Source organism: Lasiosphaeria miniovina (genome assembly GCF_030549165.1).
Source record: "Lasiosphaeria miniovina strain SMH2392-1A chromosome Unknown B0T26scaffold_4, whole genome shotgun sequence".
In the NCBI taxonomy this organism is placed as follows: Eukaryota; Fungi; Ascomycota; class Sordariomycetes; order Sordariales; family Lasiosphaeriaceae; genus Lasiosphaeria; species Lasiosphaeria miniovina.
In genome coordinates this window covers 5,259,215-5,285,602 of record NW_026848223.1, presented here as the reverse complement: position 1 = coordinate 5,285,602, position 26,388 = coordinate 5,259,215, and the positions used below count along the sequence as shown (strand labels likewise).

At 54.3% G+C, this 26,388-nt stretch overlaps 9 protein-coding genes and 1 non-coding gene across 10 annotated transcripts; 4 read left to right on the top strand and 6 right to left on the bottom strand.

Annotated features, from left to right (window-relative positions):
- Positions 1–493: 493 nt before the first annotated feature.
- On the bottom strand, positions 494–604 carry B0T26DRAFT_t126. The gene has a single exon. It is a non-coding gene; the product is annotated as a tRNA-Gln (tRNA).
- Positions 605–1,489: 885 nt separating this feature from the next.
- Positions 1,490–2,867, bottom strand: B0T26DRAFT_676518 (uncharacterized protein; the record flags this gene model as incomplete). Its single annotated transcript, XM_060439989.1, has 5 exons — positions 1,490–1,678; positions 1,716–2,068; positions 2,448–2,514; positions 2,553–2,618; positions 2,760–2,867. 5 exons carry the CDS (start codon positions 2,865–2,867, stop codon positions 1,490–1,492), a joined length of 783 nt encoding a protein of 260 aa, XP_060297135.1.
- An 806-nt stretch (positions 2,868–3,673) lies between these two features.
- On the bottom strand, positions 3,674–5,072 carry B0T26DRAFT_326949 (uncharacterized protein). The gene is made up of 2 exons (XM_060434389.1): positions 4,270–5,072; positions 3,674–4,200 (listed from the first exon to the last, which is right to left on the bottom strand). The coding sequence occupies exons 1-2, from the start codon at positions 4,814–4,816 to the stop codon at positions 3,770–3,772; spliced, it is 978 nt and encodes a 325-aa protein (XP_060297134.1). The 5' UTR covers positions 4,817–5,072; the 3' UTR covers positions 3,674–3,769.
- Positions 5,073–5,636: 564 nt separating this feature from the next.
- On the bottom strand, positions 5,637–7,697 carry B0T26DRAFT_752271 (SPOC like C-terminal domain-containing protein; the record flags this gene model as incomplete). Its single annotated transcript, XM_060445504.1, has 3 exons — positions 5,637–6,893; positions 6,953–7,564; positions 7,629–7,697. 3 exons carry the CDS (start codon positions 7,695–7,697, stop codon positions 5,637–5,639), a joined length of 1,938 nt encoding a protein of 645 aa, XP_060297133.1.
- Positions 7,698–8,226: 529 nt separating this feature from the next.
- B0T26DRAFT_326834 (uncharacterized protein) lies at positions 8,227–9,836 on the top strand. Its single transcript, XM_060434388.1, has 3 exons — positions 8,227–8,627; positions 8,699–9,281; positions 9,364–9,836. Exons 1-3 carry the CDS (start codon positions 8,373–8,375, stop codon positions 9,819–9,821), a joined length of 1,296 nt encoding a protein of 431 aa, XP_060297132.1. The 5' UTR covers positions 8,227–8,372; the 3' UTR covers positions 9,822–9,836.
- Positions 9,837–10,773: 937 nt separating this feature from the next.
- Positions 10,774–14,236, top strand: B0T26DRAFT_741346 (major facilitator superfamily domain-containing protein; the record flags this gene model as incomplete). Its single annotated transcript, XM_060443950.1, has 7 exons — positions 10,774–10,806; positions 10,916–10,956; positions 12,146–12,275; positions 12,431–12,504; positions 12,587–13,620; positions 13,660–14,043; positions 14,118–14,236. 7 exons carry the CDS (start codon positions 10,774–10,776, stop codon positions 14,234–14,236), a joined length of 1,815 nt encoding a protein of 604 aa, XP_060297131.1.
- Positions 14,237–15,591: 1,355 nt separating this feature from the next.
- Positions 15,592–16,498, top strand: B0T26DRAFT_615859 (HIT domain-containing protein; the record flags this gene model as incomplete). Its single annotated transcript, XM_060435984.1, has 2 exons — positions 15,592–15,624; positions 15,932–16,498. Coding segments are annotated over 2 exons (600 nt in total), but the record flags the coding sequence as incomplete, so codon positions are not given.
- A 1,100-nt stretch (positions 16,499–17,598) lies between these two features.
- On the bottom strand, positions 17,599–20,433 carry B0T26DRAFT_645336 (fungal-specific transcription factor domain-containing protein; the record flags this gene model as incomplete). Its single annotated transcript, XM_060437709.1, has 3 exons — positions 17,599–18,386; positions 18,440–18,786; positions 18,842–20,433. The coding sequence occupies 3 exons, from the start codon at positions 20,431–20,433 to the stop codon at positions 17,599–17,601; spliced, it is 2,727 nt and encodes a 908-aa protein (XP_060297129.1).
- Positions 20,434–21,836: 1,403 nt separating this feature from the next.
- Positions 21,837–23,567, bottom strand: B0T26DRAFT_326790 (uncharacterized protein). The gene is made up of 3 exons (XM_060434387.1): positions 23,104–23,567; positions 22,160–23,028; positions 21,837–22,099 (listed from the first exon to the last, which is right to left on the bottom strand). Exons 1-3 carry the CDS (start codon positions 23,437–23,439, stop codon positions 21,955–21,957), a joined length of 1,350 nt encoding a protein of 449 aa, XP_060297128.1. The 5' UTR covers positions 23,440–23,567; the 3' UTR covers positions 21,837–21,954.
- A 498-nt stretch (positions 23,568–24,065) lies between these two features.
- On the top strand, positions 24,066–26,087 carry B0T26DRAFT_712894 (uncharacterized protein). The gene is made up of 3 exons (XM_060442099.1): positions 24,066–24,293; positions 24,403–24,852; positions 24,925–26,087. The coding sequence occupies exons 1-3, from the start codon at positions 24,249–24,251 to the stop codon at positions 25,882–25,884; spliced, it is 1,455 nt and encodes a 484-aa protein (XP_060297127.1). The 5' UTR covers positions 24,066–24,248; the 3' UTR covers positions 25,885–26,087.
- The last annotated feature ends 301 nt before the right edge of the window (positions 26,088–26,388 follow it).

Below are 26,388 nucleotides of genomic sequence, written 5' to 3'. Positions count from 1 at the left end.
GAGACTCACTCAAACGTATAGAGGTTAGCATCGAAAGGAAGCGTCGTTTACTCTGTTATTACTCCGTTAATGAGCGTGCAATTTTTGACGCATGACGAGCATGACGAGCATGACGAGTATCACGAGATTGTTCTTTATGTATTTCTGCGCTTCCTACATACACACCAAGTTTTAGTTGCGGGCTTTGCGACTTTGGCCGATTTTGGAAGCTTTAACCCACGTTTGTTTCCATGTTCTGATGTAGAGTAGGTAGTTGTCGTTTTATTGACGTGATGAAGGAAGTCAACATGCGCGGCAATAAAAGGAGTGAGTCATGGGAGAACCGCACCTTTTTTTGTTTTCCCAGAACACACGAAGAGCAAAATAGAGACTAGAAGGGAAGGGGATGGGGAAAATAATTAAGATATTAATTAATATCTAACTAAAACAGAAGAGATAGATAAAAAGGAACCGGAGGAAGAAAGGGAGATGAAAAAGATAAAAAAAAAGGTGAAGGTCGTGCCCGGGTTCGAACCGGGGTTACTGGAATGATTGAGAGTCGGGTGTGGCTCACGCTTTACCCCCTTGTCAAAATCCAGAGTGATAACCGCTACACTACACAACCGTTGGCATGGTGGGAAACTCCCCTAGCTTTGATCCGAAGGCCGTTAGCTTACCTTATTACGGTAGAGTGGTTTTAGCCCCCACCCTGCATATGAAAGAGGGGTGAGGGTTAGGGTTTTGTGTGTATGTATGTAAGTACGTTCAAAGGCAAGTTGCTTTCTTCACACAGCTACTGGGAGGTCTTGGGTCTTTGTTTCCGTATGTGCTATATGTACAAATCTAAGAGACTTGTCTAGGTATCTGCCTGACCTAGCTAGCCGCGAGAAACGTAATGATTAGTGACAAGATAATTCATATGAAGTGGTGGAAGACCTGTAGATCGAAGGTAGAGCATCGTATGGTATTGTATGTATTTAAATGTATCACAGTACTCATTATATATGCCAATCCCTTTTCACAAAACATTGGGGGCGCGTGCATGCAAGACATCACTTTCCCTGTTGGCAGCATCGAGACTCCCATTGCCAAATTGATTAACTAGTCTATCCCTTGTCCTGAGGTCGAAGGGAAAGTCACCACTCGCAATCCAGGATATCTCGGTAACCATCGCCAGGCCGAAAAGAGGAGCCTTGTGTAAACCTACAGGTTAAAAAATCAAAAGCCAGATAAATAAAGACAACACGCCAACATAGCAACCATATACTCCAGTGTTTCAACCGGAAAGATTGCTGTGTAGCAAATTATACAAGGCTTGACCGCCGCCATCGATGCCACTACTGTAGGTGTGTCTCGACAGATTCATCGATCTCTGCTGCGCCTGCTGCTGCTGCTGCTGCTGCGATTTCTGGTGGCCATGGGTGTGAGATGCCAGGTTGGAGTAGGCATTGGTCCCGCCAGCCGACGAGTTGTAGTTGGACGGCTGTTTGTTAACCGCCGTGAAACTGTACTAGTTCTGATGGCCGCCACCGCCGGTGTGCGACTGGTTCGAGTGCGAGTTGTAGCTCTGCGCCTGTTGCTGCGGCTGCTGCCTATGCTGCTGCGGCTGTTGCAGCGGCGGTGGTTGCGACTGCTGATTGAATCTTCTAGCCGTCGAGCTTCTCGTTTGCATCGTCGACGTTGGACGAACGCTAAATCCCTGCAGCGATTGTGGTTGCTTGGTATTGGTCGAAGACATTGTAAGATGAAGTGCCCGACGATGTGTGCGGGTTGGCGTTGTAAAAATGAGAGTTGCGAGGCTGGGAGGCCGAGTTAGCGGTCCCCCATTGCGTGGCACTAGGTGCCGTTGCAGCCGTACTCGAGTTGGCATAGGATGAGGTCACGCCTTGTGCAACGGGGTTTGACAATGCCGTCGATGAACTGGCATTGGCTGAACGCGTGTTGTAGCTGTCATAGGATGTATACGGGTTCCGAACGGCCGAGGGCGGGTTGTGCGTGTAGGGCTCATAGGCGACACGATTGTTAGCTATGTCAGCCCGGGCGCTAGGATGTTGTGTATAACCGCCGTATCCTGCAGCAGCGGTCGAATCTGCCGCCGTTGTCGAAGTATAGGCAGTGTTCTCTGAGAGAGCCTAGCTTGCCCGAGGTTGGCTGGGTCGGGCTGCCGAGACGCTCTGAACCGGGGTGCGGGTCTGGGCTCGATTGCTTTGGCGAGATTTGGCACGTGTTGGTTGACCACCGTAGGGAGGGTTGTGGGCAAGCTGGGCGGTATTTTGAGCCACAGGCTGTGACGCAGTCTGCCTGCTTAAGTTGTGGCGGGCATCACCGTACCCCTGAGAACCTGACTCCTGTACTACTGACTGCTTAACTCTAGTATCTCTCGGGGAGGTCCTCGGTCTGGGAGCGAGCGCCGGAGTCGTTGTCACGGTTGAGTTGACGGTCTGCCAGTTGCCAAGCTGAGTACCTACGGTTCCATTGTTGACAGATGTGACGTTTGCAGCAGGCCCAGATGGGAGACTGCGCCTCGACCGAGAACTACAGGTTTTCTCAATAGGTGGCGGCTCTTGCTGAACTATCATGGCGGGCTGTTCCTCATAGCCCATATGCGATGGCTCCCCAGGTGGAGGGTACGTGTAATTCTGCATTGACGTATCCTCAACTGTTGTTGATATGTATTCTATTGGAGTAGGTGGTAAGCTGAGTTAGCGAGTCTCTGTAGCTCAAGGGTAAGTCAAGCTAGTTGAGAGCTGGTACATGCCGTGGCTGTGCTGGAAGTTGACTGCGGTCGATTCGGCGGGAGGCGACACGAGCTCGGACGGCGGGAGTTCAGCAGGGTCAATGTGGAAGCCAGGCGATCCCAAGTCTTCCGGCTCGTCGTCCACGTCCATGTCTACATTTACAGCAGCTAACTCAACCGACTCAACTGCTGGCTCGGTTGCCAGCTCGACGTCCTCTTCAACAGACTTCGCGGCCCGGCTCTGTCGAGTTTTCGCAGGGGCATAATAACATGACAGCCCCTCTTCTAGGCACTGGGAGCAAGACGGCTTCTTTTTGCCGCACTGCGCACGTAATTAGGTTTATTTCAAGCTCAGGGGTTCTTGTTACGACAAACTTTTGTCTTTCTACCGCGACAGGTATCGCAAGGTCCTCGGGTCTTCTTTCTATTCTCACTTGCTGCGGCAGCCTCTGTGGCCTCGACTTCCATTTCGTTAAGCGCACTTGCGTCTGCTTGCCCCGATCTTCTCTTCCGAGACTTCTTCGATTTTGAAGGGGCTAGAAGAAAGTACTGGTTGCGCCTGGTCGCTCGCTGACGCAGAATCTGCCGGACTACCCTGCATTTGTGCGGACGGGGAGTCTTGTCCAGACGTCGTATCATCCTTATTAGGGTGGATGATGCGCAACCGCTCCGCTCCATATTTGACAAGCATGGCCAAGGACTCCTTCTGGAGTTCCGGTGACTGATTAGCGAATGTATTAAATTGCTTGGGAGACAGGGTTCGCCGGTCGAGGCTCTCATCGTTGGGAAGCTTGATCGCAACCTCCCGACGTCTCGCTGCTTCTCCCAGAGGCAGATCGAAGACCGAATGATGGTAGACATCGCTGTTGACCGACACGGCTTCCGAGTCGGAACGGGAATTCGTGTTATTGGCAGTAGCAGACCCCACAAGGCCTTCGGGGTAGGCCCCCGAGCCGCCCAGTCCGGTACCCATGTCCTGGGATTGACCGTTGTTGTAAAGTTGGTGCTCTGATAATTGCCCCACGGGCAAGGCGCTAGGCATCTCTGAAGGCATCACTGTTCCGTCTGCAGCAATAGCGGCTGCCGGGTCCTTCTTTTGCGCTGCTTTTTCGGCTGTGAGCTCTCGCCTCCCGGGACCCCATTCCCCTCAGCTCGCCGCTTTCTTCCAGATCTCAGTGTCTTGGGAGAGTTTGGATCTCTTGGCGGTTTTGGGGGCCTCGGTGCCTTTAGCCCCTTAGGTGCTCTTAGTTCCTTGGGCGGCTTAAGGGCTCTGGCTGGCCTCGGTGGCTTGGGCGGTTTTGGTTCCTTCGGTGCCTTCCTGTTCAGGACAAGAGGAGGTGCCTCAGGTGGCGGCGGCACGAGAAGCTCTATCAACTGACTGACCGTCTTATGAATCGGCGTGTGATCATATTTCACGTCGATGGACCTGGTTGACCTGACAAAGGCAATCGTCAAGGAGCCTCGGCAATCGAAAGCCGGACGGCCTTAATAACGCTATGTTAACGGATGGTGGAACAAAAAAAAAGCCGAAGAACGGGGAAGAGAGCACTCACCCAAGTTGAAGTCTCCCTCCTTATAGGTCCATTCGCCAATAACGGTTCGCGCAAGATTCTTTGAGTTCTGGCGGCTCCATGCCTGCCACGAGTCTTTGCAGATGTACGTAAAGGTCCAGCTCTGATCGTTTCTCGACACCTCGCGCACCGTCCAGTTGCTCCCATCGACCTCGCTCAGCGACGCAACGACGTGCTTTGCGACGGATTTTTGCAGCAAGTGGTCGTCGGAGGGTTGGTTTAAAAGGGTGTCGATGGCATTGATCTTGCGCGTCGGCGGGCCGTCAGCCGCGTCCGAAGCGGACGCAACGTTCGACCGGGCGCCTCCAAGCAGCGGGTCAATGTTAGCGGCGCTCTCGAGCACCTCGTTCTCGGTTTCGGTGACGGGGACATCGAAGACGGTGGTTGCCCGCAGTTTCAAGGTGACGGCGATGTGCTCGGCGCGCGTGCCTGTCACCTTCGAGCCGAGAAGATCGCGCAGCTGGGCCTGGAGGTCGGCGACGGAGCCGCACGAGTAGTTGGACTTGTCAGCTCCCAGTAATGCCTCCATCTCGTGTCGCTCTCGGTTTATTCTTGGCGGCGTTCGTCGGTCGCCGTGTTTTGATTAGCGGGACCAATATTGAAGGCACCCCAGACAGCAGCTGGATCGGGGCTAAGCGTTGGTCGCGTCAAGACAACGTTAATGCAAATCGCAGCATTCGGGATGTTGTGGTTGTGGGCGGAAACTGTAGTTCGAGGCGACAAGTGCGGCGCGCAATTGCTAACTACGTGGTGACGAATCGGTGGAGACGAAAGATGGTCACGAAACGAAACTTTCTGCCTGCCCGGTGCTTCTGGGCGCTCAGCTTTGCCTTTTCCGTAATGACAAGAGGTAATGTTACCGAAAAGCTTGTATTCCGTAAGCTTGGCAATTTGTACATGAGTGAGGGTTAGGGTATAATGAGCTGCTCTTTCCCTCTTAAGTCTTCACGTTTGATTGAGAAACAATCACGTAGCACCTTGTTTGATTCAAGGCAGGTGCGATGCCTTAGTGACTTACTACTTCAAGTTGGTACCTAAGACATCTAGGTGAGATAGCAAAGTGAGAAGTGCGTGGCCCTCGCTGTGGACTTTCGAAACCACGAAGATATCAGTCAAGGGAAATCTTGGTGACGAAAAGGAAAGAAATATCTCTCTCCTTTTTTTCTAATAAAAAAACAAGCATGAATAAAACGAACATCACCTGCCCCCTTCTTTCCTTGTTCCTTCCTTGTTCCATTCCTACTTCCTTCCCGTTCTAGACGCCATGATCATAAACCACCCTACTACTGCAGCACCATACACATACGTTATACATCCATTCAGGCAGGACAGAGACTGGGCCTGCCAAATCATAGCAAATTCTCCTCCACCCACTGTCCAAGCTTCTCAAGAAGGTCGGATTTTTTCCCCACTGCACTCAGACCCTTACTCGCCAGTATGCCTTTGAGCACCGCCACTGTCATCTTGCTGAGCGTGTCCTGCTCGTATGCCAACCGCAGCTGAGTATTGCTCAGTGAGTCTGATTCTTTCTTCACAGGCTTAGCACGCTTTGCTGGCCGGTCGCCATCGTCGTCTTCTTCTACGTCTCGCTTGAGAGCTCTGCTATGCATGAGCGACTGAGCCTTCACTGCCGCCTCTGCTTTGAGATCCGCCATGTCTTGCCCAACCCTCTTGTCGATCTGCCTATATTTCGGAATTGTGGCATCATCCAAGGTTTCCGGGACCTCCTCTTCCAGGGCCATTGCTTGGAGAATCTTGTAGTGCCATTGAAGGGATGGGTTTGGGTATTTGAGCGGGTTGTACATGGCTTTTGGCAGCTGCAGATTTTGGACAATACTTCTCATCCTATTTGTGAGCTGGTCGGCCGGTCTTGGTGTGGCGTCCAAGTCAACGGTTCTGACGTCGTCGACGAAAGGCAACGGGTAGAGCCAGAGGCCTGCCGAGAGGAACTGTGTCCCTGTGTTCTCCTCGTCCTTGCTACCCGAAGGGATTATAGCCACCATAACGGGGCTAGCGTTGCTGCGGGCCAAGAACCACGCGATTCCGATCTTGCTGTCCCTGAGCAGCTTCTGCCACAGCGCAGAAAACACACGAGTCGAGCCAACAACACGCTCTTCGCTCGGGAAAATGAAGATCGACTTCTTCATGGAGGCCCACGTTGGTAGTTGCGAGCGCGGCTTGAACCCAATGATACGAATGGTGGGCTCGCCAATCTGCTTCAGCTTTTGTGCTTCCTCCTTGTCAAAGTAAATGTACTCGCCACCAAACTTGTACGCCTTTTTGATCTCGGTCTTGTCAACACTCTTGGTGGACGCGTCCACCTTTGTCGTCTCAGACTGAGCAATCTGGGCCTGCTCTCCGTTGAGGTAGACATAGCAAGTCCGCCTAGGCTCTTGTTTGTGAAGAGGAATGTAGCCCTTGACCGACACGGTAAGACCTGGCGCGATCTCAAATGGCACCTTTGAGAAATACGCCCGCTTTGGTGTCTGCTTTGAGTTGATATTTGATATCAGCGAACTCAGGAGGGTAAGGCCGTCGCCCGATTTGGACGATGTGACCCGGCCCGATATGCCTTCTTCGGCAGTAGGATCGCGGTAAATAATGTCCTGTCACGACTTAGCATCGACTCACAGTCCATTGATTCATGCAGTCAGGCCAATCTTACATCGTAAAACTTGGACACATCAAATTTCTTTCCCTCACGGCTGATGGGGAAAAGCTCAATGACAACACCCAAATCGTAGAGATCTTTAGCTCGCACCGCGGCTGAAGACTTTGCCGTTTTGTCGTTGCCATGCGGCTGGTCATTATCGGTGATAATGAAGAGCCGCCGGGAACCGAAGTTGGGAGCGTTGGTGGTAAAGACCTGGTTGGCACAAAAGAGAACATTGGACATGTTGGCAGGCTCCTTGGACGGAACAAGGATTTCGTCGGAGCCCTGCTCGTCTTCTTCTACCAATTCCTTCAGCTTCCTAACATCATGAGCACCAGGTTCGTCGAGGTCCTTGAAGAGGTAGCAGAAGGGATAGCCAGAACTGCTGCGGGCGCTCGATTCGTCCCGGAACTTTGACTTCTTGGTGCCAAAGAGCAAGACGCCCATCATGTCCTTAGGCTGGGAAATAATACGCTGCTGCATGATCTGGTTGGCGCATTTCAGCGCTGCTGTGACAGCCGAGTCCTTGTCGGCCTTTTTACTGTCGGTCGCAGACGGCGGCTCCAACATGGAGCGGCTGATGTCGATGGCAAACAGAACCGCATCTTTTTGGGCTTTATAGTCCTGGTGGCCGTATCAGTGTATGCTGCTAAAGTCCAATTGATTCGCAAGACGATTCAAGACTAACATTCTCATCAAGTTCCTCGTCGCCGTCGTCGGCATCTGGCCGTCTCTCCTCGTAGCCTCCCCACGCCATTTCCGTGCTATGGGATGCGAAAGTTGTACTGATTATTTCGCTGGACCATTTGAGTCGGTTGTGGCTGATGAGCGATGACAACGGCCTAAGTCAAGCACAATAACGGACGTGAACCGTTGATGCGACCGACGCTTCCAATCATGAGAGCGAACGCGGTGATTCCAACAGCTTAACAAGGACGCGTCTGCCTAAACGCCAGACCATGTGACACCACTCACTACCAGGGCCATCGCACCTGCTAATGTCGCATGCCTGATTGGCTATTTTCACCCGATCCGGCCCCAAGGGGAAAGCCCTGGCCATCAGACCCTACAGCCCCTACAGCCCCCAAGGGGTAGACTTCCCCGCCATTATACCGTCACCTGCCGAGCTGCCCGGTTGATAGCTTCTGTCGCTGGACTGGAGAAAGCTGCTCCATATAGCGAAGGTGGCCTAATAAAAGCCGGCATCATCCATCCTGTCCCTCGCGCACCAGACCGACGCAGTGGCAAAAAACAGCTGAGACAAGTAGGAGCCCCTCGATAAATACTTTCCGGTGCCATAAATCGATCAATTGGCATTGCACTCGTCTTCCTTTCTCCCTACACACTGTCCAGTGCCTCGCTGAATCCGAGGCCCCGTCGTCTGAGCTCCCATCTGGTTTTAAGCTGGTGCCAATCGTTCATCATCCGAACCATGGCCTTCCGACTACCGGCGAGCCGGCTTTGCAAAGCCGTGGCAGTGCCGGCCAGCACAGTCCGACCAATGCGAACCCCAGGACTCTCGAGGCATACATCACAAAAGCAGCTACGATGGCTTGCAACGCCGACACCGCAGCATCCCGAAACGCAAAATGCTACTGGCTCTAGGGGCCCGACGGCTATGGTGTTCCTGAACATGGGCGGGCCATCTACGACTGACGAAGTGGGAGACTTTCTCAGCAGACTTTTTGTACGGGTTATTTCCTGCCCAATGTCCTCTATTGCGGCTCCTGACTGACTGGTGCATTCTGTTCTGTCTAGTCGGATGCCGATCTCATCCCCTTGGGACGGCTCCAAGGCTACATCGGGCCTCTTCTCTCGAAGCGCCGGACGCCAAAAATTCAGAAGCAGTACGCCGCTATTGGAGGAGGATCGCCAATCCGGAAGTGGTCTGAGCTTCAATGCGCGGAGATGTGCAAGCTTCTAGACAAGATATCTCCCGAGACGGCGCCACATAAACCCTATGTCGCGTTCCGGTACGCCAACCCGCTCACCGAGGACATGTATGAGAGACTATTGGCCGACGGCTTTGGCAATGGCAATGGCGGGAGAGCTGTAGCCTTCACGCAGTATCCTCAGTACTCGTGCTCCACAACGGGGAGTAGCATCAACGAGCTGTGGAAGTGGAGGCAGAGACTGGAAGGCAAGTCGGGGCCGTTGGAAGATGGCAATGATGGCGCCATTGAGTGGAGCGTGATTGACCGGTGGCCTGTCCACCCGGGTCTTGTCGAAGCATTTGCCAGAAATATTGAGGAGAAGCTGGCCGAGTACCCCGAGGAACGCAGGGACAAGGTTGTCTTGCTCTTCTCGGCGCACAGTTTGCCAATGTCTGTGGTTAACAGAGGTACGTGTATATGTCAAGCCCCTTGGTGTATGTCAGGACAACACTTCCGAGACACCAAGCTGACAATGACGGAAAATATCAGGCGACCCCTATCCTGCTGAGGTGGCCGCGACTGTCTACGCGGTGATGCAGCGGCTCAAGTTTTCCAACCAGTACCGGCTGTGCTGGCAGTCGCAGGTAGGGCCCCAGCCGTGGCTCGGCCCACAGACAGCGACGTCGGTCAAAGAATACATTGCAAAAGGGCAGAAGGACCTCGTCCTGATCCCGATAGCATTTACCTCTGACCATATCGAGACGCTCTACGAACTCGACAAGGAGATCATCAGGGAGTCGGGCCACGCCGACACAGTCAAGCGCGTCGAGAGCTTGAACGGAAACCCGATTTTTATCGAGGCGCTGGCAAACCTGGCCAAGTCTCACTTGGACAGCGGGATCACGGCCTCGTTGCAGATGGGCCTGCGGTGTCCAGGCTGTAAAAGCGATCGATGTGCAGAGTCGAAGAAGTTCTTCGCCGGGCAGCCAGCGTTGGCAGCGCCGTAAAGAGACATGCACAGCAAAGCGTGTACCTATCTATACCCGTGATGGAGGGGGTGAAGGCTGGTAACATTTGGGCGCATTTACCGATCGACAAACAATGGTGGCTTGCAGGCTGCATTTGTGGTGAGCGTCGATGCGTTTCGGAAATTCTAGTTCTGATGCCCATTGACGGAAGTGAGCTGCCGGCCGGCTGCCGCCGTATACATGTCTACAGTTGCTTGTATGGCCAGCGGATGAGGGTCTCATGACATTGCTTTCTATTCTGCTGGCTTTGCTGGCTTTGCGTTCAAGCCTAGGGCTACCTAACCTATCAACAGCACACGGGGCGATACTGGTTGTCTGGAAACGCTCTATACACGTCGTGGTGCAGTGAGCGCTGGTGTGGTACTACAAAGGTAGTAGGGCGGGGGCTTGTTGCGCGCATCGGATCTGGCAAGCTCCGAAGGCCGACAGGCTCAGAAATGCCACCCGGGAGTGCGGCATGGCGCGTCATCGATTAGGTGCCAGTTATCAAACACTTGGCTAAACTGGAAGCGCTGGCCAGTTGCCATTGGGCAAATACGATCACTCGGCCTTCTTCGCTGATAGCTACCTAACCCTGCGTAGGGATTTGGGAGAGAGCGCAAGGGGCCTGGGCAGTTTATAGCAGTGAGAGTCACTTGGTTGTATGCATGTCTCGCATGTAAAAAATATTGGGCGAGTAGAATAATGTATGTGTATGTACAATGCAACACATGTCTAGCCTGTCGGCACGTTTCGCCAGTTCGCCCAGGTACCTAGGCTGTCTCAATTCTACGTTCCTGGATGAAGAAGAAAAAAGCTGTCTCACTTGCGGCACGGGCATCCTGATACTAGCGTATTAGTCGACGTATTCCGTAAGCTTTGGCTCTTCACTGGCGTGCCGAGGGGCTATGAAGAATCCCATATCAAAGGAATTCTACAGGTATGTAATGTAATGTCACTGGCGTCAATGCATGGCTGTGGAACGGCAGCTCCTCTGGGCTTCCAGTTGGTCGGAACAGGCTGGCAGGCAGTCAAAATACGTGCAGACGCCCGCCGTCTCTGCCACGCCCCTGCGAGTCCAACGGTTCAACAAGGCAAGGCACAGACATACCTTACGTGCCGTCGGCGACACAGCGTGCCCAACAGCTGGAGACGCGCAACTGGACCAGACATGCACAGCAATGGAATCTGACCCTTCGGCGTTCGCTAGCTCGGGACATGGCTTATCTACATTGGATCAAACGGGCCAGCCAGCCCACCAGTCCGTCCACCACACCCATCCGGGCATGATGAAAGGTAGGTGGTTGAGGGATGGATGGATACGTCGGGTACCTCGCTCGGATACTTGGCAGGCCAGCTTTCTTGCTCCACAACTCCCGAGACAGGGGCACCAAAGTTACTTACCAACCATTACCCACCCACCCACGTCCCACGCGCCCCCAATACCTACATCCCGTCTTTTATCTATACCCGGCCAGATCCATGCTCTCATCGGCTGCACTCCCTGCTTGCTCTTCACTCGTTTCGTTCTGATATATACCAAGCTTGCTGATGCCAGTAACGGCCTGTTTTGTCTTTCATTCCTTTTTTCTTTTCTTATTCGGCCTTTCACATTATCGACTCGAATCGGTTTCAGGCGACTGCTTGCGTGCGCGAGCTTGTATATTTAGCTTCAAACCTTGGCCCAAAACGGCAGGTTTGACTACGTACATGCCTATCTACCTTACATTCGGTATCGGTATCCATATCTCGCGATCAGTCTGGGGAAGTTAAGGTAGCACGGAGTTAGAAGCTACCTCTTCCAACCTACCAAGGTGGGTGTCTCCATCTTTGGGACTATAACCGCCTAGCCACAAAGCACGTCACTCACTCATTGCCCACGACACTTACCTGAAGGGAAGTGCCCGCGGTTATCGGTCACTCTAGCGGGATAATCGCATCATTTCGTGTCGCAATAGTCAAAAAGGTCAATTAGGACAGCGTCGGCATTCTCTTGTTCCTATTTTTGTTTCTGCATCTTTGCCTTTTTCATCTCTTCGGGTATCCACATCCCCCTTGGCCGTCATCGGCAGCCACCTTTTTCGGGGACTTGGTATCATAACTCGGAGCAGGTTTTCAGGTGCCAACACTATCGATTGATGACGCACAGTCCATGGGGATACCAAGAGACAGACACATAGCTGCAGCAAGAACCACAACGACGGCACCATGACGGCGGGCAGCCCGCGGGACAAACCGTCCCTGTCGGCGGCGCATGTCGAGTCCATCTCGAGCGGTTCCGAGAGCGGCGGGTACCTGCGCGGCAATCACGCCGCGACTCCCAGGGACGACTCTGATGAGATCACCGCCCTGCTGGGCCCCGGCGGCCCCCGCAGAGACCAGGGCAGCCCCCGCAAGGATAGCTGGGTCGGCCTCGAAGATTTCGAGGGCTTTCCCTGGTGGAAGAAGCCATCGGTATGTCTCGCGCCTGCGTCTGCGCCCGCCCGCGCCGGCTGTCCGTCTGTCGTGCATCGTTGCTGCCGGGCTAGTGTGACACGCTGCTGCGTGGTCACCCCCAAAACGTGCTCACTCATCCCTGGCATGGCTAACACTGTACACCAATGTCACAGGTCTGGTGGCTCTTGGTGCCCTACGCGCTCTTTACTCTGGCGTTTGGAGGCTCGATTGTGCCAAAGTTGAATCTGTACGAGGAAGCTCTCCTCCTGCGCCGGGGCGTGAAGACCGCTCCCGTGCTGCCATGTTGCTGATCTTAGACTGCCTTCCAGCATCATCGACCTCATCTGCCAGCGTCACTTTGCCGACAGGTCGGCTGCTGATCCCAAATTCTCATACAAGCCCGTCATATTGGGATCCGACAACCCGCAATGCCTCCTCCCCGAGGTTCAGAGGATTGTCGCCACCTTCATGCTGATTTATAGCGTGCTCATTGGCGTCCTCAGCTCTCTCACGGCACCCAAGCTCGGTGCTCTTTCGGACCGCTATGGCCGCAAGCGCATCATGGTTATCTCGTCCTTTGGCGGCATAGTTGGCGAGGTCATCATCATCCTGACGGCAAAGTATCCCGACGTGATCCACTACAAATGGATCATCGTGGGCGCCTTCTTCGACGGCCTGGCCGGCTCCTTCACCGCTGGCAGCGTCTTGACCCACTCTTACGCCAGTGACTGCACGCCGCCCTCGAAACGCAGCGTTGCCATCGGCTACCTTCACTCGTGCCTCTACTCTGGCTTGGCTTTTGGCCCCCTTATCGCCGGCTACTTCGTCGAGTGGATGGGCTCGCTTGTGAGCATCTTCTACGTGACTTTGGGCTGCCATGTCTTTTTTATCCTCTTCACCTACTTCGCCATCCCCGAGTCGCTGTCCAAGAAGCGCCAGCACCTAGCCCGCGAAAAGTACGCTACGGAGCAGGCCAAGTTTGGGCCAGTTCCGGCCTTTGTGTCCTCCATTCAGAACTATGTTCCCTTCGGAAAGCACTTCACCGATGCCACGCGCTCTTGGCGCGCTGCAAACCCCTTTGCGCCGCTTAAAATCCTGTATCCCACTGGGCCCGGCACCAGCCAGCTGCGGCGCAACCTGCTCGCCATGGCCTTTATCGACTTCTGCATTGTGGGTGTTGCCATGAGCTCCGGGCCCGTCATCATCCTATACACCGAGTACATGTTTAACTGGGGTAACCTTGAGTCGTCGCGCTTTATCTCGCTGACCTACACAGTGCGCGTCGTGATTCTGGTTGGTGTGTTCCCCGTAATCAACTACTTGTTCCGTACACGGAAGCGTCAGGCAAAGATCCGGCGTCAGCGTATGCTTGACGAAGCGGCCGGAATCCCCGTGTCTCCAGCGTTCGAGGCCAAGAACGCGGGTGCCGACAGGCTCGACATCTGGATCCTCCGCACGGCGCTCCTGTCGGACGTGGTCGGCGTGGTCGGCTACATCTTTGTGCGTCGCAGCTACATGTTTGTGCTCTGCGCCATCGTCACAGCGTTTGGAGGGCTCGGCTCTGCTACCATCTCGGCGTCGCTTAGCAAGCAGGTCCCCGCCGACCGCGTCGGCCAGGTCCTCGGCGCCGCCGGCCTGCTCCACGCCCTCTCCCGCATCGTGGCGCCTGCCATCTTCAACGGGCTGTATGCCGCCACGGTCGAGTCGTTCCCGCAGGCCATTTTCATCCTGCTGTCAGCCATGTTTGCCTTGGCATTCTTGGCGTCCCTTTTGGTCCGGCCGCATGGTATGTTTTGCTGTTGTTTTCTTTACCTGAGACTGACTAGAACGGGAGCGTTTGCTGACGAGAAAAATCTGCAGTGTTTTTGGATGAAGATGACGAGCCCGTCGCCGGCGATGCGGGCGCTAGCCGGCCCTCGGACCGCAACGCCAGCCGGCGTGACGAGATGGAGGATGATGAGCTCCTCGGCAGTGTGTAATTGATACATGCATGTATGCTGTATTCGATTTTTCCTTTGTTCCTTTTTTTTTTTTTTTTGGTCAGGATCTCGTTTCATACCTACTTTTACATCTCTTAGACGTGTGAATATCCCTTCATGTTACTGTCTCTGGATATCATCATGGACGAGGCCCGGTTCTATAGAGTATGGATCACCATTGTTGGATGAGGGGCTCGGCGCTATGGAGTTTTGAAGCGGAGTTGAATTTGGCATCTATTTGCCTGGCAATATACTTTTTGTTCCATTTTCTCTTGTTGTATTGTGCGCATCTTGGGCTAGCAGAGGAGCATGAGCATAGCACGAGCAAGGGGCGGTTCTTGTTGTTTAGCCGGCTCTCAAAGCTGCTATGTATTTAGATCGATGGGCGGATCTCGTTAGATGTCTTAGTTTTCTGTGAATGGGTGAGTGCATGATCGGAGGTGTGATAATGACATTCTTGTTCCAGCATGTTTGATAATGGTTCACCGTGGTTTAGTGTTTGCGTGGGCGGGATTTCCCCGTGATTGCGATTGCCTTGGTACAGGTTTCGGATGAATACATTCATTCACTGTGTGGCGTGTTGTAACATTGAAAGAAGGCCAGCAAGTTGCTCGACGAATGATGGTGTGGGCGGGGATGGGTGCGGGAACTATAAAACTGGAGATGGAGAACAGTACCTGAACAAGGACCTGAACTTGGCGTAACCAAGACGCCAATTGGAGACAACAACCATCAATCAATACACACACCCACCAAGAACTAAACTGCCGGCGTTTGACTTTTGCCAGCTACCTTCATATCTTTCTTACCCGCGCAGCAGCAGCCCGCAAGGAAGGACCGACCGACCTGGGCAGGTCGGGACGTTTCTTTGTACTGTACGTACTTCGTACCCAGTGGGAAGGCATTCTCACCTATCTCTCGTGTGCGACTCTCGTTCGATTGATCGGCACAGAGGCATGCTCGTCGCGACTGCCGGGAGGACCTCGAGGCGACAAGTCGGCAACCTCTTCTTCTTCTTCTTCTCTACCGGGTCCTTGTCGGGTGGTTGTGGTTGTTATTGTTATTATTCTTATTTACGGTACCCTCCATCATCAAGACTAGCCAGCAACAAGCCCGCTAGTCGCGCCACCTCCTCGTCGTCTCGCCACCTCGAATCTAGGGGTCTCTACCACTGCCACAGCCTCGGTCGCCCGCGGCAAGGGCCGCTGCCGCTGCTTCGCCAGGCACGGACCATGACGGCTTCCACCTCGGCTGCCGGGCCGGCGCCGGGCCCGTCGTCGTCGCAACCGCCCCAGCAGCCACAGCCACAGCTGGATGGGCAGCAAGACCAGCTGCAGGCGAAAGAGCCGGAAACCATTTATTTTGGCCCGTTTGAAGTCACCAACCAAGTGAGTTTGAGTTTTTTTTCATGGCATTTCTGTCCAGCATTTTTGGCATGTTTTGTGCCACGCTTGTGATGCACTGGCACGTCTGTGTCCAAGAATAAACTGCTCTATATCTGGGCTGCATTGCACGCCTCTCCATTTCCACACTTCGGTGTCTATCTGTCTTATCTTCCTTCTCCCGCCTTTTCTCGGTCACATCTCATCAAGCCTGGCATTCATTCACGCACGTCCTCATACATACATAAACACACATGCCTCTATTCATCCGCGCCCAAGATGAGAATACAACACTGACACGTGCCCTCCCAAGGTCTTCCTCACCACAACGCATTCCTTCGCGCTGGTGAACCTCAAACCGCTGCTCCCCGGGCACGTGCTGGTGTGTCCAAAGCGGCGGCACCAGCGGCTGACGGAGCTGTCGGCGGCGGAGCTGACGGACCTGTTTGGCGCAGTGCAGCGGGTCGAGCGGATGCTGGCGCGGCATTACTTCCCCACCACCACTCCATCTTCTCTAATCCCAGCATCCCCGAGCGACGGCTCCTTCAACATCGCGCTGCAGGACGGGCCCGAGGCCGGTCAGACGGTCAGCCACGTGCACGTGCACGTGATCCCGCGGATCCGCGGGTCGACGGCCAAGGCGGCCGAGACGCCGACCGACGAGCTGTACGAGCGCATGGCCGACGAGGACGGGAACGTGGGTGGCGCCCACTGGGACCGCGAGTTCTTTCCCCCCACCGCCGCCGGCTACCGCCCCCGCCCCGGCGGCAAGTTCCCCGCTATCGAGGATTGCGACCGCAGGCCGCGGTCCATGGCTGAGATGGAGGCCGAGGCCGCCGTCTTTCGCCGCGCCCTGGCCGACATGGACGCCGAGCTGGTCACGCTACGCGGCGGCGGCAGCGGCAGTGGCCATGACGGTGTAGTGGTGGACGGTGCTGGCAAACCCCCGGCGACGACGGACGGGAGATGACGTACGTGGCTGCAAGGCTGTCGCATGTGTTCCTAATAGCCAACTGCGTCTGCTTGGGGAAAGGGAAGCCGGGGACAAGGAGGGCAGAAAATCCTGCCAGGGGCCCCTTTTCTCCAGTGTCTACATAGTTGTTGAATTATTCTGTTTCCCCGCGCGAACATGTGTACATACATAGGCAGGTGTGTGTGTCTATCCGATAGCCTCTTGTGGTTAGTACGTCCTAGCCAGGAAGTGACACAGAGGAATCGAGGACGAGACTACATCAGAGACTCGAATCTGCCGAGCCTTTGTCAACTCGTCTCGCGCCGCAAAAATGATAATTATAGCGTATTGTCTCTGTGAAATACCTGTAGAGGGCAAAAACGCGAAAGAAAAACAGAAGAAGAAAAGGGAAGATATAGAATGCTAGGAATTACCTCTGTTGACTAGGGCTAGGAGAATGAGGATACACGGTCTGTATACCTAGGATATCGAGAGACGTCGCTCAGCAGGATCCAAGAAATATAGATATATACGCAAGCTTCTGCACTCTGCATTGTCACAAGACACAAAGGGTGTATTTAAGGTGGTTCCATATTCTCTAACAAAACAAATATAGACACGAAATCCATCGCCACCAAATGCTTTGATATATCCAACTAACCAACCCCCCTTTCTCTTTTTCTTTGCCTCCAACGTTCTGCCACCGCTTGCTCGCGCCGCTACGGGCCAGAAAGAGAGAAAGAGGAATATAAATAAAATACAAGTATATATGAGTCGTTTTAATCATTTCACGTTACCCCCCTTAACACAAGGACAATAGTACCTACCTCCCACCCCGGCAGGGATTTTCTTCCACATATACCGGCCTATACAAATCACATGAGGGATGACTTTATTCCAAAAAATAAGAAAAGAACAAATCGAAGACAGAAAAAAACCCCGGCTAAGCCCGCCTGTCATTTATCCAACGCATGCAAACCAAAAATCCCGGCGATACAAACCCAAGCAAAATACAGCATGCGCTCAGGTCAGTCCAGCCCAGGAAGATGGTCTAGACTGCCCATCCCACGTAGCGAGTCGAACCCACCCGTGTCCATGTCGTTGGCGCGGAGGTTACTGAAGCCGTCGAGGCCGCGGAACATGAACATCGACGACGACGCTGGAGAGCCAGCACCGCTGCTGCCGCTGCCGGCGCCGCCATCCATCCCATTGACACTGTTGGCGGGATTCCACGCCTCAAAGTTCTGCTGCCAGTTGACGCCATCTTTGAGATACCAGTCCTGGCCGTCGATGGCGTAGACGGAGTTTGTTGAGCGGTGGCCACCGCCGCTTGTGCGGGACGGGCCACCACCAACCGTCTGGTTGTTGTTATTATTCTCAAGGATGACGGGCATGTACGACGACGGCTCGTAGCTGGGCATAGTCGCCCACGCGTTGATCCCCGAGAGAGCGTCGCTCATGGACATGGCCGCAGTGCTGACGGGGAGATGGACGCCCATCTGCTGCGCTAACTGCGGCTGCATTTGGCCTTGGCTTTGTTGCATGCCCTGCATGCCTAGCGGTGCCTCCGACAGGCCAAGGCTACTCAGCAGGTCTGGGGATATGGTTGATGGCGCGAGATCGAGGGACATTTGCGGAGGCGTCGGCTGGCTGAACGGGTTCGGAGGGCTGTGGTGCTCCTGCTTGGCAGTTGGCGACGGCGATATGGTCGGTACTGACCTGTTCGGGGAGGGCACATCTGATGTGCTGACGATCCCAAATTCCTCATCAGCCCGCTGCAAGATGACGGCAGCCTCCTCAGGCATGTGCACATTCCCTAGGTCAGGGGTTAGTATTACAGTAGCTCTGGAGGGGCCTGATCTTACTTACACTTTCGAGCCAAGACACTCAGGATGGACAGCGTTCTCCGGGCACACAGCCAGTCCTCGGCAATCTCCTCGAGATGTTTGACGCCATGGATGATGTCTCTCTTGGCTGCCTTTTCGGGCAGGTTTAGCATGTGGATGGTGCAGGCCGAGTGCACCATGTACACGGCAATGTTGCATATTTGCCGCAGGTTGTACACCTTCTTGTACAGTCGCATCAGCTTGGAGATTGCGCCGGCGTTGGCAGTGCAAATTCTGCGAGGCGAGACATGAGCTGGCAATGGAGATGCGGCTGGAGTGTATTTGAGAAACGGCCGGAAAAGATGTATGTATTGTAGGTGGTAAAACATGCTGTGATTCGTGTCAGATGGATGGCGACAGAATGGGTGACTGTGGAGGAGCTTACTGCGTCAAAATCACATTTGGCAGCTGCCCTTCTTTCGGCTCAAACTCCTTGGGTAAATCCTTCTTCCAATCCTCTAGGCGTCGGTGGAGTTCGCTGAGCTTCTTGAGCTCTACTGACTTGCCGCTCGAGCGCCTGATGTGGTTTGGGTGGTAGAAGAAGAGCAGGAGATCACTGCTGATCTCGCACAGCTTGGATAACTGCAGGCCGGCTGCTCTCGTTCTGGATGGCTGTTGGAACGACTGGTCAAACCCAGCGTCGGTGTATGGCGACCACAGCTTGGAGTCCTCGTCCGGGAACACGTCGTATTTGGGCACATTGTAAGTATTCCTGGGAAGTTGAGGCAGGCGACCGAGATAGTTGGACCAGCACTTGTCGAACAGAAAGCAGCCCCAAAACGTAATCCTGCGAGCGTCTACCTCCTGCTCGTTCAGCGAGTCCTTGTCCCTCGAGATGGCGCCCATGTCGAGGTTGAGGCCGATGTCCTGGGCCATCCGGAAGCTCATGCCGCTGTAAACCCAGCCCTTGGCCTCACGTCCGCAGCCGGCCTCACGCACCGACATGAGGGCAAGGGCCTGCACCGTGGTGAGCTTTGGCTTCTCGTACTCGTCGTGCTCAATGATCAACTTCTTGGCCTCGGCAAAGAAGTGGTCGCCCTTGCTCCGGCTATCTCCGTCTACAGCGAAAGCGCCAGCGACGCTTGTGAAGTGGCAGCCCAGGGCGAGCATGGCATTGACCAGCAGGGAGGAGCAGTACACGGTACCGCGCGGATGACCGGATGGCTTCCCGTTGAAGAAGTCGCGGTAAAACAAGCTCTTGGAAAGCGTGGTGAAATAGGGGTAGTGCCAGTTGAAGTACATGTTGATTAGGTGGATGACTAGCTGGGGATCCTTGGTAACCTCGGACCAGCTGGTGACGGGGTCCTCGTCGGGGCGATAGCTCTCGGATTCAGGCTCGTCGGGCAGGTCAACGGGGTCACCCAGGTAGATGAGATGGGAGGTGCCGCCGATGAAGCGGACCGAGCCGTTTTCGAGGCGCAGCTCGCCCATCTTGCGGGCGAGCTCCCTCTCGCCCTCGACCGAGGGGTTGGCGGCAGCGTAGTCATCGTCGTCGACGTCTTGGTCGACATCTGCTTCATCGTCGGCGGTCTCCTCCTCCTTCAGGATGGACTCGGCCACGACGTCGAGGCTGTCGCAGGTACGGATCCTCTGGACGATGGCGAGCACATCTTCCTCAGCCGCGTTCAAGATAGCCTCGATGAGGATCTGGAGAGTGGAGTTCTGGGCCTTGACGGTGTCGGCCTTCTCGCGGTAGACGCCTTTGCGGCGGTGGTCCGTGTTTGGGTCGTAGACACACTCGGTGCCGTAGACGCTGGAGCAGGCTGCGCAACTGGGGAGGGCGCCGTCGCACTTTGACTTTCTCTTGCGGCAGGCGACACAGGCTGTGCTCACACACTTGCGCTTGTTGTTGGCCGCGTCGGCACCGCCACGACGGGACTTTTTCTTGGACGGCGGTCCGGCTTCGGAGCCGGCGGGGCCCTGGCCCTGGCCCTCGTTCACGGCCCCTCTCGGCACCTGCGCCGCCGGGACATCCATGGTCGTGCAGCGCAGTGCAGTGCAGCCGAGCTGTCCGACAGAGACAGCAGTTGCAGTGGAGACGGCGCCAGTGGAGGGTCAACTCGAGGTCACGCAGGTACAAAGGATGCTGCCAGCCAGCCGAGGGCAGCTGTTGCCCACGATCGTTGGGCCCAGTGCCCGTCCGTCCAGTGTCTGACGGTGGAGAATGACGGGAGTGCAGCTTCTCCGCCAGTGCTTTGGGGATGGATTGGATGGATGGTCAGGCAGATTGGTTGTCCGTGATTGGAAAAGATCCCCTCGCAGTAGGTGCTTTGCACCTTCCACTGCACGTCAACCCTGTATCGGTTATGTACAGTACTGCAAAGTATCTGATGTATGCATGTAGGTACCTTCCACAATCAGAGTAGTTCGTAGAAGGTGCTGAGAGTCGAACGGCAACTAAATGGGAGAGCAAGGGGCAGAAAGTAAAACAAAAGGAAAGTCTGACTACTAAGAAGCTAAACCCCCACTTGCTCTCCGAACGAGCGACCGTACTGTAGCGTTTTGAGCTTCAGCGCATAAACGATCTCACGAGGTAGGTGCGTTGCGGGTAAAAGTTACTACTAGGTAGCAGTAGTAAGAAATGGCGATTATTCAGAATCTGGGTTCTCGCCCCACCTCAAAGCTAAACATGTTCCGTCCCTCCCGTCCCCGCACGACAGTCAGCACCGAGTAGTATATATATCCCGTATTGTATTCTATATCCAAGATAGCAAAAACGCTTTGCGCGGGATGACCAATGATGCGAAGACACTACGCAGGCGCAGTCAAGATAGAGAGTGGGCGGCAAGAAGCGGCGTATCGGATCTGAGTGGCTTACTACGTCGCCCAGCGGCATCGGATCGGTACAGTGCTGTAAATACAGTACATACATGAGTAGCGGGCAACTTGCTCATTAGCTCTCCTTGTGCCGCTTGAACGTTGCTGCAGGAGATGCGCGAGGCGTTGGTATACGTGGGGGTTGCACCAAGCCGTGGCTGTATGAGTTTGAAACTTACTTCCAGGCTGTTAGTCGCATGAATTATATATCTGCAAAGCTCAAACGTGGTAGTCTACGGCAAGTTGTGCCCTTCGTAGCTGACGTTGAATAACCTTTAATACATACGTTGTTCAACGGCCTGCATGTTGAGAACCAAAGCGAGGGTGACATGGTGTGTAGTCGAACAGTGAGTGCACCTCACAGACCCAGTCACATAGGTAAAACAGAAGCGTGAACAGAAATAAAAGGACAACCCCAAGGCTGAAATAGGGACAGTGAATGACATGGGCGCATGATCTATCCCACAAAACGCCTCAACAACAACAAGGCCCTACGAAATAGGATATGCCTACCTGGTTTTCTTCCGTAAACAGTAAAATAATTCTACCAGTCCAAAACGCTAACCAGGCCTGGGGGTACTTTACATGTAGCTCAAACCCTGTACTCATGACCATGTCCCGAGAACAAAGCAAAATGAGCACAATCCACCACCAGTAAAGCAAATCATAATCTGAACTAACCTATTGCTCGGTCTTGACATCGACTTTCTTGGCCGGCGGCGCCGAGCCGCCACCATCGCCCTCACGCGCCCGCTTACCATTGGTCTCTCCATTCTTGACTACCGCTCCCGAGTCGGTGGTCGACTTGATAGTGGGAGCCGTGACACTGCAAAAAAATTAGCAAAACGTATTCCGAGATGCGATACAGGGAATGTTCGAAACGTACTTGTTCGTGCTTCGATTCTCGTCCTGGGCGCGCTCATTGCGGTCCCGATTGTTGTCGCCACCCCGGCCGCCGCGTCCGCGACCTCCGCCTCGTCCTCTGCCTAAGTGGCTACGACCGCCCCGAGAGTTCTTAAAGCCGTCCTTCTGGTCGTTCTCTCGGCGCTTCTTCCAATCACTAGAGTCACCCCCCTCACCACCACGATTGCGATCACGGTTCTGGTCACCTCTGCCGCGACCCCAACCGTTGCCCCTGCCATGGCCACGTCCTCGTTCGGAACCCTTGATCTTACCCTCGTAGAAAGTCTTGAGCCGAGCAGTGCTGGGTTCCATCAGACCCTCTTTGATGAGCCTGTTCTTCTCATCAATGTAATCCCTCTTTGACTTGATCACGAGCTCATTGCCGTTGAATTTTGGGGCCGGGCTGGTGCTGATAAAGGTCTTGGCAAGATCCTCTGTGTCAAACTCGACAAACACTGATTCTTTAAACGTATCTTTGTCATCACGGCGAAGAACCACGCGCCGAATGGGTCCGAACTGGGCAAAAAAGGCTTCAACGTCGAATTGGGTCGTCTTGGTTTCCTCGCCAAAACCCTTGGCGTAGACAGTGCGCGTCAAGCGCTCCTTTTGGGCTTCGGTCGACGAAGAATAGGCCTTCTTTCGCTTGACCACCTCCTCACCTTCCTCGCCTGACACCTCCAGCGACTTGCTCTCCTTGAGGGCAGCTACCACAGCCGAGTAAGGCTGGAACCGGGCCATGCGCTTGAAACTGCAGATGGTCTTGAGGCTCATAGGCTTGTTGGCTTCGCCCCCGGTAGTCTCCCACATGAATTTATCGGTAGGCAGGTTGCTGTCGCCGAAGTAGTACTCAACCTTGGGTTTTGTCAGCGGAGGTGATGCTAGAAGTGGGTGGTGTAGTTCCTATGCGAGAGGAAGAGGGAAACGTACCTGGGCACGAATCTTGTGCGGGTCGTCAGTCACTGGCTGAGTCGACGGGTCGAATTTTCTATTCTTCTTGTAGTCCTCGCGACCGGGGCGGACATTTGCCCTGTGCTGTGTCGACTCGCCATTCTGGGTTTTCGGGGCCACACTGGCCTTCTCTTCCTCAACTTCTTCAGTCTTCACTTCGACCTTGTCCTCGGCTTTAATCTCGACGATTTCGGTCATGGAAGTGTCCTCTTTGGTTTCGACAACAGGAGGGATATTCTCTTGGGGAGGCTTGGCGTCATCGCCAACAGCGACAGAGGCAACAGTGGCCTTGTCCTGAACGACTGCGTCGCTCATAATTGATTGGTGACCGCGTTGAGTCCCGAGTTGAGTACTATGGGAGCTGGTGTCGTGTTAGAGGAGATGCGCGCGTAGTATGGGGAAAGGGGGTCCTGAATGCTTGAAGGCGCGGCGAGGAATAAAGTGAGAAGGGAGTGTGCTCCAGCCTTGAGGTGACAGAAAAATGTTGGTGGGGTAAAAGGCACGCGCGGGAGCTGGGAAAAGAGTCACCAAGGTTGGCGCCTGCGGCGAGGACTCGGAATAGATAAAAAAACTTACAAGGAATGGTATTGGTAATCCGTGGTCTTCTTGAACTTGGTAGGATCTTGTTGCTGGCACAAGGAAAATGAGGGATCAATTCGGCTCAGGAAGTCGCCAGTTCGTGGAAACTTTTTTTCTTTCTCCTTCAGCAGTCTCGACCAAGTAAAGCGATTAGTCGCAAAGCGCGAATGGGGGACCCAGAAAGCCTGGCCCCACCTGCTCCATTTGATTTTTCGTGCCTTCACCGCCCGGCTCGCCGCAAAGCCCCACATCAGCTCCAAAGCGTTAGGCTGTTCTGGGTCTAGCTCCCGCTGCAGCCTCCAGGCCGGGCCCTACTATGCCCCCAAGCCTCCAAGCAACTCACGTGAGTGTTAAGAGAACACGGCTGGTCGGTCTGAACTCAGAAATATTTTCGGTTGGTGGCCGCGCTTCGAGATTTTGAAGTTGTCGCTGCCGCTAGGTTCCTGGCCCCTGATACCCCCCGTTCCGCACCGCACCGTACCGCACCGCACCATAAACAAGCCCAGCACCGAGACAGCGGCATCAATTGGCGCCGCCACGCCGCGATGAAGTACCGCAGGGTATCGCGATATCATGGTCTGAAGCGACCAGTACGTGCACTTTCTCTCTCTCCCCTCAGCCTTCGCCTTTCTAGGACAGGAGAGCTTGGCATCGAGCGCGCACCACTAACAATCTCGTCTTTTCTCTTTCTATCTATAGCGCGTCAGACAAACATGGAACAAGTACAACTTATACAACCTCAACAATTTGCGGGAACCCAAGACTCTGTATAACACTTTCTTCCAACAGAAGTGGGGGGCCAAGGCGCTGGCGCGTGGCTACCATGGCGAGCACATCAAGGAGAAGAAATGGGAGCGCATGTTCAGCAGGCGGCTCCTATCCGTTACCGACATGGACCCAAAATACATGGCGCACTTCGACGGGAGCGAGCAGGCCGCCGGCCGTGGCTCTGGAAAGACTCAGGCACCCGGCTCCCCTCCAGCGCCGCGCAATGGCACTTCTACCAAGCACACGCCTTACATGCAAATGACGTTCGCTCCCTTAGAGCGGCGTCTTGATATCGCTATTTTCCGGGCTCTCTTTGCGAGCAGCGCCCGCCAGGCTCACTCCCTGGTTGTACACGGCGCCGTCAAGGTCAACGGAATGAAGGTAGGTTGCTGGCGCGCCTTGCTGCCAATATTTCTCATCTATAGCGGACAACTGACAGTCGACCCTTTCCAGATGAAATATCCCGGCTATCTCCTGAACCCAGGTGATCTCTTCCAAGTTGACGTTGACCGCGTCCTGGATTGCACGGGTGTGAAGAAGGCGACTGCACCAAAGAAGATCGAAGCCGCCTCAGAACCTGTCAAGGAAGAGTCGGGAAAGAAACTGAAGGAAACAAAAATAGCTGCGAAGACCCTCAAGAAAAGACGTGCCGATATTAAAAAGCTTTACTGGATCGCCAAAGGGCTTCTTGAGGGCAAGAGCCAGAGCAAGAGCGATGGCGAGACCGAGACCGAGACCAACAAGGTACTGCGCATGAAAAGGCAAATCAGAGCTCGCAAAAATGCCGTGCGCGCACTGGTCAACACGGTTAAAAAAATTAACCCCCTCACCCCGGACCAGGAGTTCCTCGACGACGAGTCGAAGGCTACGGAACTGGTGACCAATCTTTCCGAGTTGCTGCAGGAGCTCCATTTGGATTTTGTCGACCCCGAAAGGGCGAGACAGAAATTCGTAGAAACGGAAATGGCAAAGGCGAAATTGGAAGCGCAAATGCAAGCCAACAAGTCCACAATGCTTCGTAACCACCCCTCCAATGCGGCAGACATGTCGAAGGCAGAAAAGATGGCAGCCAAGAGGGAAGCCAAGAGGGAAGCCGAGAGAATTCTCTTGGGGCCAGTGAAAGAAGCCGCGGACCAGCTCCAATCGACAGACCGCGGTACTCTCAGCCAGTTGATCGTCAAGCAATTGGTGAACCCATATGACCCGAAGAAAACCTACGTCACCCCATGGCAGCCCAGGCCGTACATGTCGCCCTTCGCCTTCATCCCCCGCTACCTCGAGGTCAACCAGAACATATGTGCCGCCGTATACCTGCGCCACCCGGTCGCTCGCCAGGGCTTGGCCGAGGTGCCGACACCATTCTCGGAGGAACTCAACCAGCTGGCTCACAATTGGTACTTGCGGAGAGGCTAGTTTGCCTATTGCTGCGCGTGATGTTGCAGCAGCAGGAGGGGGGGGACGGCTTCGTGGTACGTGTAGTGTAGAATATAACTCGATATGTATTTATTTACCACCAAGTGTAGGGGGGCAGCATTGTCTTGGCCCTCTCTTCTCCATCATCAATGTATTTTATGTTTTGTACCAATATTATCCCGAATCAAAGAACATACATAGACCCTCGCCCTCAAATTTTCCCACTCATCTTTGAGATTGCAGCACCTCCAACTACCGGCCGAAAACCGTTGCGTAGGTTCGTGGCACAGTTTGTTTCGCCACGGCGGCGCAGGAACAAAACAAGCAACCCGTGCCGGGAGGTTAAATAGAAAGTTTACATACAACCCTTAAAGAGCTGACGGAACGCAAAAGCCTCACTACACTGCGCCGCGTAGTTTTTCATGTCCGCCAAAGTTCACTCACACAAAGGTGTCAAAAAGTCAAACCGATCCACAAAAAGACGATCCTTTTAATTCAGACACA